At 48.3% G+C, this 9,617-nt stretch overlaps 1 protein-coding gene across 1 annotated transcript; it reads left to right on the forward strand.

Moving 5' to 3' along the window:
• Positions 1–130: 130 nt before the first annotated feature.
• LOC117651534 lies at positions 131–6,869 on the forward strand. The gene is made up of 8 exons (XM_034395615.1): positions 131–246; positions 352–388; positions 1,605–1,822; positions 2,572–3,049; positions 3,348–3,461; positions 4,243–4,540; positions 5,269–5,539; positions 6,412–6,869. Exons 3-8 carry the CDS (start codon positions 1,615–1,617, stop codon positions 6,717–6,719), a joined length of 1,677 nt encoding a protein of 558 aa, XP_034251506.1. The 5' UTR covers positions 131–246; positions 352–388; positions 1,605–1,614; the 3' UTR covers positions 6,720–6,869.
• Positions 6,870–9,617: the final 2,748 nt, after the last annotated feature.

A 9,617-nucleotide genomic window follows, 5' to 3' on the forward strand; every position in this document is an offset into this window, starting at 1 on the left:
CATTCCCGACTTAGTAGTTTTTGTACACAACAGCCGCCGACAGCCACGGTGCAGGGGTTCGATTTTCGGACCGTGGAAAGGTAGTCCCAGTTCTCACCCCGTTCGATAATCGGTCTTAAGTAGAATCAAACCCACGCCGGTTCGATTTTCGACCGCTAGGTGCCGAACTAGGGGGAAGCTCCAAAAAGGTAGAAAAGCAAAAGCGTCTCAAGTTACCCTTGCTGTCCCAAGTTACCCCGGTTTACGGTACGCCAGGCGTGGATTGTCGAAACTGGCGTAGCATCGCGAACGATTGCGAAGCCTGTTACGTCAAGACACGGTCTGGCGTACACATACCTTGTATGTCTACAGTCACTTCAACCAGAACACCGAGTGAAGAGCCAGAGAAGTATGATACGCACCGGAGTCGGTTCCCGAAATCGTCTTCAGAGGTTGTGACGGGTGATGACTCTAATTTTTGTTAAATCTTTACCAATTTAACGAATTCCGATGAACTTCTAATGATCACTAATAGAGTACTCCAAACAAGCCCTAGAACGGAAGAAGAACAAAAACGGAAGTCAGAAATTGCAGTTACTATGTGAAATATACGCTGCGCATGAAGGTGCGCCGCGTATATTTCTCATAAAAACTGCAGTTGCTTACTACCGTTTTTGTTCTTCTTCTTCCGGTCCAGAGCTTCTTTGGAGTACTCTATTATAGCGGCTGTTAGGAACTGCTTCCGGGTTTTATCATTCTTCCTCTTCACTCAGGGCTGTTGGTAATGTCCATCAAAGCATCAAAATGTATTTTCTTAAGACAGAAAAAGTCGATGTTTCTATTGCTTTATCCTTTGTCACCATTGTCGTGTCGTCAGTTCAATGGGGTACTTCGGAGAAAACCCAGACCGGAAGTCAGCGCCAGAACGGGAGAAACAAAAGAGCGTCGGTACGCCGTGCTGAGCGGTGGTGGGGGTCGAAATCGGCGGGGTGGGGGCAGCATGCGCGCGCGGCGTTCACCCCCGCTCCGCCGATTTCGACCCCCACCACCGTTCAGCACGGCGTACCGACGCTCTTTTGTTTCTCCCGTTCTGGCGCTGACTTCCGGTCTGGGTTTTCTCCGAAGTGCCCTACAAGCGTAGCTTCGCCTTCATTTGATCAGTCGGTGTCTCTTCTTCATAGACGCATAGCATCGACCAACCTTGGGAAGGAGGACATTTTTCTACACCTTCCTGTGAACCATCTGATTTGATCTGAACTGGAAGGTTGAGATTATATTCCGGGCTCGTATTTAAAATTTCTTCCGACTGTTCATCCATTTCGTTCATTCTGATCTCACTTGAGGCACACTCAGCACTTAATGCTCAATATGTTCGTAAGCTCATGTTCATAATTTGTGCAACCACAATACGTATTCTTCGTTTCTTAAAGAATTACTCAGGAATTATCAAATAGTGTACTGCCAATAGGTTGTTGTGAATAATTTTACGAAGGAAAGTAGTGATGCTTCTCAGAAAGTACTAAGATTTTTCTTGTTTAGATGAATACGTATTACGAGGAATAAGGCAGTTGCGTGCTGAGAGTGTTGTGGTCCGCCGTTGTGACAGGTGGCTTTTCTTTGAACAGAGAGATCGCAATGGAGCCGAACTCTGCGGGCCAGCCCGTGAAGCCGAAACATCAGCGCAAGCGGGTAGCCTCCAACAGCCAGCCGCAGACCGCGGGCGAGCCCAAGACGACGACTGTCAAGGCATTCTCTCCGCCATCAGGTACTGAACAGCTCGTTCGACCGAAGTCGCGGGCCAAACGGAAGGCAGTCGAGCATTTGGTTCCAGAACATCTGACGGGTGAGTTGATGGGACACAAATTATCTTTTTGCGACTATCTTGTCATGCTCGGCACAAGGGGCCGTCCATTCATATTTCAGAGGGCCTCTGGCCCGGAAGAAGAAGAACAAAACCGGAAGTTAGAAGTGGCAGTTTTTAAGAGAAATATACGCTGCGGATGAGTTCAGGGGTTCATCCACAGCGTATAATTCTCATTTAAACCGCCTTTTCTAATTTCCGGTTTTCTTCTTCCGGTCCAGAGACCCTCCAAAATACCATTACGTTACGCCCTGATTAGGAGGGGGTGTCTGGTTACGCTGCGGTATTAAGTCTCATTCGTTTAAATGTGAACAAGTTACTTTATGGCTGATCCACATCCTAACGAGCTAGCGTAACGTGAAGCTAATCATATACTAAATATGAGAGCACGTTTCTAAATTGTAAGCAATATTTAAAGTTATAACTTTTGCGTAACGTTAGGCTGAAGATAGGGGGGGGGAGTTCAGAGTAATAGCAGAAATTTTCCAAATTTCATCTATCTTAGGGTTTTTTGGTCCCTTTTCAGCTATATCTCTATAATTTTGAGGCGTATTAGAGCGTAAGAGACGTAATAGTCGGGTCGCAGGTTTTAAGAGTGATTTCCCTCTCGGTGTAACCTCTGCATCAAAGACGCGAGCAGGGCGTCACGCTCTTCTTAGGTCATTGCCACCCCCTGTGACTTAATGTCGTGACCAAATGTGACCTAATATCGTGACTTTTTTTTTTCACAGAGACGACGTCGAAGCCGAAGCAAGAAACACGCGCGGGTGAGCCATCTTCCGACCTCGCGAAACCTGCTAAAGCGCAGCCTCGTGGCAAAGGCAAGGCAGTCAAGGCAGCCGCCGCAGTGGATCCTACCGAAGTGGCCAAACCTAAAGGTAAAGGCAGCGCAAAAGTTGTAAGCACCGTGAAAGCAGCCAAGCATGTCACCGAGAACGCCAAGAAGCCATCCACGCAACAAGCGGCTGCCAAACGGCCTCGCAAAGACCAGGCACCAGGCAAGGCCGGTTTAGGCCATGCGCGCTCTCGAGCACTGGAATCCGAACGCACTGCTGTTTTGGAACCTTCACGCGATGGACCTCTGATCACCAAGATGGCGGACCGGGGCTCCGAGCCAGGCACTTCCAAGCACCTTGAGAGCGTCCCCGAAATCGCCTCCGCAAGGGCCAAGCCGAAGCTGAACCCTCGACCGCTGAAGTTTGGGACAGTGTAAGAAATCAATTCGGATTTACCAAAGTTATCTCGGGAAGAAAGGTGCCGAAGGTTCCTTTGCAAATTTACGAAGATTCTTCGGATATTGTATCGAAGAATCTTCGTGTTTCACCAAAGAGCCTTCGTGAATTGACGTAATATCTTTGTGTATGCACGATGAATGTGCGTCGATTTACGAAGAATCTTCGTAAATTACCAAGAACCTTCGTGACTTTACGGAGGTTCCTTCGGCATCATTTTTCCACAGATACTTTCGTCAATGTTGGAGGTTTGTTTTTTGTTTTGGTTTTTACAGTGGGAGGACCAAAGCTGATGTCCAACGGGGTTACCATGTCGACGTGCCACCGCCTTACCGCATCAGGAAGCGGACGAAGGGTGCAAGTGGCCTCACCGCAAGCAATAAGGGAAGGTAAGTTATCGCAGCTGAGGCTCCACCTTTAAAAAATATTTCGGGGTTTTACATAGAAATTGTGTAAGATTATGCCGAAGATATTTTGTGTCAAATCAACGATTTCTCGGAAGTTCATTTCTTTGATTTGGATTTAACTTTTGGATTAAGATCCCACGTCAACACACTGAATTACTATGTAGGTTTTTCTGCGTGCAAATGCACGAAATTAAACATACACTTCGTAACGTACAAATTTATGCGCAACAATGCACGATTTTCTGCATACTTGTGCAGGAAATCGTGCATTGTCGCGCACAAGTTCGTGCGTTACGAGGTGCATGTTTAATTTCGTGCATTCGAGCGCAGAAAAACGTACAAAGGAATTTAGTGTGAAAGGGTTTATAGCGATATCTTGCCCCGTTTGGCTGTGGCACGATATCAAAGTTTTAACTTCAGTCTAATAAGACTTAAGTCGTGAAACTTTCCTTATTTTTCTCCGAATTTGCTGAAAATTTTCGGATTGATTTCGAGATTGGTTCTCTACGGTAAAAGATCTGGGGAACACAATGGAACTGGTTTCGAAAATGACTACAATTTTGACCGCAGACTTAAGTTTAGTTTCTGTTGGGGTTGAACGGACGAAATTTGCACATCTCTACGGGACAGGCCAAAGTTGCCGATGTGTATCGGCGCTTTTTCCTGTTTTCTTTTTCTTTTTTTGACGAAGGATCCGCTGTTTATTTCGAACATTAGCTTTTACGGTGTTTGGATTTGCAGTAGTGTTCACGACCCTTTCCAGGCCGTGGTGCGCGAACTGCGCTGCCGAGGCGACGGCGGGCTGCGCGGCCCACGAGCTGCTGAGCGTGGCCGAGGCTCGCCGGCGGGTGGCGGCTGCGCTGACGGCCGCTGAGCGCGCCATGCGGCGCCTGGACGCGCTGGAGCTGCGGGAGGGGCCTCGCCTGGCGTGCACGGCGGAGCTGGAGGGCCACGGCCGCAACAAGGTCGTCGTGACCCTGAGCGCCTGCTGCGGCGACCTCGCGGCCGGCGAGCGCGACGCGCTGTGTGCCTTTCTTGCTGACTTGACGCTGTGCCCGGAGGTACCGTACGAAATTTTTTGAGCATACACAATACAAACTAACTTACTCAATCATACGGAGAAGTATATGGCAGGAATCCTTAACTTACCTCGAAAGGACATAATAACGTTATCGTAAGCGTTAAAGGTAACCCGTAACTGAAAACATCTTTATCCTCTATAAAACGATAGATTATTTTTCTAGCTTCTCGAATTTGTATTTGGAAGTACCTGCGACTGTCCATTCCCTTCACCTTTAGCGAACGTTGTCTTATGTTACTTTATGGAACCACTGTTAGTTAAATGCTATGTTGAGGATCCCTGATAAATAGTTCGTAAATTACGAAGTATTTTCTTTGTAAGCTTATGTATGCTTAGAATACTTGGTTATAACAAGATGCTTCGTTGGCTTAAAATAGTTTGTAAGGTTTTCACCGTGTACGCACTTCAATCTATTCTTCACAAACATTTACTCTGATGCATTGTCACTAACTGAAGTGTCAACACACTAAATGGCAAGGGAAATTTTTTTGTTCCTAGAGTGCAAGCACTCCTAGTTCGAAGAGCAATCCATTGGTGGGGGTGGGGGGAGGGGGGGGGAATCACACGTTTAGTTTGAGCCCTGTGTGGCGACTCTGGCGCTGTAAACGCGTCCAGAGTTTAGAGTCTAGAGCAGCTGCCTGCACCGCTCTTCTGGCCCACTGTGGCGCGTGGCCGTGGTAGACTCGTAATCCAAGAACTGCTCCTCAGGACACGCACCTGGCGGCCGACGACGACGACGAGGATGACGATAAGGACGACGACGAGAGGAAGGCGACGGCGGTGGCCGTGGCGGCCGTCTGGGCCAAGCTTCCGGAGCGACCACCCGGCGTCAAGCTGCAACCGGGGGCCGTGCTGGTGCTGGGCGAGGAAGACGTCGCCGAGGACGTCCCCGGGCCGAAAGGAGCCGCTGGCTTTCCGCGGCTCGCCACCATGGCCGCCAGGAAGACCGCCAGCGTCCAGCCGCTCGCCGCGTCCGAAGGTATTTATCTAGCAAGTGCGCTGGAAGAACTGAAGCGTACTTTTGCGCCTTTCTTCAAGCGTAGAGACGTACACTGTGGCTAAAAGCTATGGAAAATTCAGCTTGTGGTAATTCTCCGTAGCCCCCTTGTCAGTATTCTCCGTAGGCTCTTACAGTGATCTCCACTGTGCGGTCCTACGGAGAATATTGATAAGAGGGCTACGGAGAATCCTGGCAAAAAAATTAACAGTATTTTCCGTACCTTTTTGCCAAAGTGTAGAGCGTAGAAAAATTAAGAGACCTAATCTTATCACTCCACATTAGCCGCCCACCTCATACCATGTGGCGGCGGCACCAGATCTTATGGCTATACATGCACAGATGCATGCGTTATGTAGGTGTGTACTCAGCCAAATATGCATCTACTGGTGTGTCCTTCACTCAAAAAACCTTGCAAAGTATTCTCCGGCATTGTATTGCGAACTTTCTTACAAACTATTTTCTTTGCATTGCGAAGTATTTCTTTGCAACTCGCAAAGAAAATGCTTTGCAACGTTACAAACCAATGCTTCGCAACGTTGCAAACTTTTTTCTTCGCAACTTACGAACTATTTCTTTGCAATGCGAAGAAAAAAGTTTGCAAGGGGGTTTGTAATCGTTTGTAATACAATGCCGGAGAATGCTTTGTACTGCAAAGTACTTTTCTTTGCAAGCTTTTCTGAGTGATTGCAATGCAAGTAAGCATCTGCTTATGCATAATGAGTACGCTTTTCAGTTTGTAGAGTGGAGCTCAGCCCCGACGTCATGAAAAAGTTCTGACCCACATGTATAGTTTCTGATTTGCATCGCTACTGCACTTGTTTTTATTATACTCATTTCTTTTTCATGCGCAGTGAGTTTCGATGAGTCCGAGAGCAGCGACGATGAGGACGACGACGACGGCAGCAGCTCCTGTTCAAGCGAGACCGGTTCTTCATCAGACGCGAGCAACTCACCCGGCCAGCCCGGCCCCGCGGTGCGCGTCTACTACGACGCCGCCGTGCAGCCCCACCAGGCCAGGGGCGCCAAAGTGCTGGGGTACATCACTGGCAACCTCGAGTTCATTGCCTGCGCCAAGCCGGAGGAGGACCTCTGGGGCCGCAGCGGTCGCTCCGGAGGACGCCGCGTGCACCTGTCTGAAGCCAAGTTCATTGACGAATGATTCCCCTGTTGCGTCCTCGAACACTGTTTTGTTTTCGTTTGCTGTGTGAAAGCGATGCCGAGTGCCGTGCCACCTGCAGTTGCTGTGCATTTTACCCCTTGTGTATCGAATAGGTCAAAGCTGATAGCTGATAGGGGGCCGTACCCATATTACGTGACCGTTTTAGGCCACTTTTGGACCCCCTCCCCCCCCACATCGTGACACACCGTAGGATCTTCGCGAACCCCCCTCCCCCCCTACCGATGTCACGTAGGATTTTCTCAAAAGCTGTTTTTCGTCTAATTTGATGTTTCCTGATGTGAAGAAAGACAAAGATCATCGATGAAGCCATTCCAGTCGTTGGTGAGTGAAGAACAAGAAGCCGCACAAAACCGGAAATGGCGCCGTCCACCCGTTCGAGTGCAATAATTTTAGAGGTTCCCGAATCCTCTCGCGTTGATATGCTATTAGGCCTGTTTCTAATACTTATTGGTAAAGGAAAAGAAATTTTCTCAACATTTCTCCCTTAAACTAGGCTCGCTACCTGCTCGTAATCCACTTCATTTTCGGTTTTTCTTCTTGTTCTTAGTCGACGACTAGAATAGCTTTGTCACGAAGGTACTTTTCTTTGCAACTTTTCTGAGTGATGCAATGCAAGTAAGCATCTGCTTAAGCATAATGAGTAGCTTTCATTTGTAGAGTGGAGCTCAGCCTTGACTCATGAAAAGTTCTGACCCACAGAATTTCTGATTTGCATCGTACGCACTGTTAATACATTTGTTTCATGCGCAGTGAGTTTCGATGAGTCCGAGAGCAGCGACGATGAGGACGACGACGACAGCAGTCTGTTCAAGCGAGACCGCTTCATCAGACGCGAGCAACTCACCCGGCTGGCCGGCCGCGGTGCGGTTACTAGACGCCGCCGTGCAGCTCACCAGGCAGGGTCCCAAAGTGCTGGGTACATCACCGGCAACCTCAAGTTCATTGCTGCGCCAACCGGAGGAACCTCTGGGGCCGCAGCGGTCGCTCCGGACGCCGCGTGCACCTGTCTGAGCCAAGTCATGACGAATGATTCCTGTTGCGTCCCGAACACTTTTGTTCGCTGTGTGAAAGCGATGCTGAGTGCCGTGCCACCTGCAGTTGCTGTGCATTTTACCCCTTGTGTATCGAATAGGTCAAAGCTGATAGCTGATAGCTTCGTTTCATGTGAAAGGCTTTTAATGTCAGGATAAAAGTTCTCTGGCGTTCATTTTGTAATATGTTCTGTTTCATCAACATTTGAAACTAGTAGGATCGTTGAGAGCTGATAGTTTCGTTCCATGTAAAAGGCCATTAATGTCGGGTTAAAAGTTCTCTGGTGTTCATTTCGTACTATGTTCTGTATACTTACATTTAAAATTATGTTGTAAAGTAAACGACTGTTGTCGGATTAAATAATTATTTCTTGAGTACCTACTAATTCCTTCCTTTGCCAGATCCATTTTCTGTAACGAAACGGCTGCACACACTAAATTTGAATGTAGAATTTTGGACGGTTTTTTGTGCTTACGTGAAATTTGCCTAATAAATTTATCATAAATTTTACGTGTAAATTTATCATAAATTTATGAAAGTTCGAGCACAATCTTCCGCCAAACGATACACAAGTTAAAAAGTGCCTCACGACAATTTAAATTGTACACCCAACAGTATTTTAAGTGCTGATAACGAAAATCACTTTCACTTCGACACCAGACTTTTATTTGCACCCCATATCAGGTCATTGTGGATCAAATATTTCAGGTCGAGTCTCATATTGTTTCCTGCACAAGACTGGCTGAACTCAAAAACGACTTGCAAATTTTTCTCAGACTCACGCTTTACCGAATTTTGACCAATTTTGGACCAAAATTTCTAAATCGAGTTTGACGTTACCCAGCAGTTTTTGTGTGCTGATAACGAAAATCACTTCTATTTCGACTCCAGACCTATATTTTCATCCCAAATTTGATCAGTTTGGACCAAAATTTTTCAAGTTGAGTTTTATATTGTTTTAAAAAATGACTTTCAAATTATTCCCAGACTGACGCTTTACCGAAATTTGATCAATCTTGGACCAAATTTTTTTATCTAGTTGAACCCAGCAGTTTTTTTGTGTGCTGATACCGTAGATCACTTCCATTTGTACCCCAGGCCTAAATTTCACTCAATATGTGCCCATAAGATGCACATTTACATTTTGTCTACTCAAGGAACGTCTGAAGTGCACAAACTATGTCATTTAGCATCGCTCAGCCGCACTACGTGCCCACTCTAATCGGCGCGTACCCCTAGTTTTTCTTGGCTCTCAAACTGCATTAGAAGCGCAAAATATCGGCTCTGTCCCGTCCCGTTGTACCCCGTGTCCCATTGTGCCTCACCTTCCCTTGCTCTGCGGCTGGAAGTGCCGGCCGAAGGGCCAACAAGCCCTGCGAGGCGGCCCGTTGGCGGCATGCCCTTGCCCTCCCTTGGCCCTCATGCAGTGCTGGCATGGCTGCACTGCAGCACGCTCCTGCTGGCCCGCCACGCAATTTCGTGGCCCGCGCCGGTCGCTCTGTCTCTCCTCGCACCCCTGCGGCACACTGCAAGAGTGCGAGAGAGACGGGGAGACGAGCGCGGGCAACGGGGTCACTCAGCTAAACGGCCAGACAGGAGGCAAAGTACGTCGCCGCGCACGGCGCTGCCTCCCCGCGCGGCTCCAACGCGGCTCTTTCCCGTGTGTCAGTGTTGCCCGGGAGTTGCTCGGGGTTGGGTCGGGGCTGGCTACAGTGGCGGATCCAGAGGCGGCCGGGAGGGGGGGGGGGGCAGAATAGCACTTCTTGTCTACTTACAGGGAAAAATAGCACTTTTTGCCACCCTGTCAGGTAGGCACCCCATTCCCCCCACCCACCCACCCTACCG

The sequence above is a fragment of the Thrips palmi genome, unplaced genomic scaffold (assembly GCF_012932325.1).
Source record: "Thrips palmi isolate BJ-2018 unplaced genomic scaffold, TpBJ-2018v1 HiC_scaffold_6, whole genome shotgun sequence".
In the NCBI taxonomy this organism is placed as follows: domain Eukaryota; kingdom Metazoa; phylum Arthropoda; class Insecta; order Thysanoptera; family Thripidae; genus Thrips; species Thrips palmi.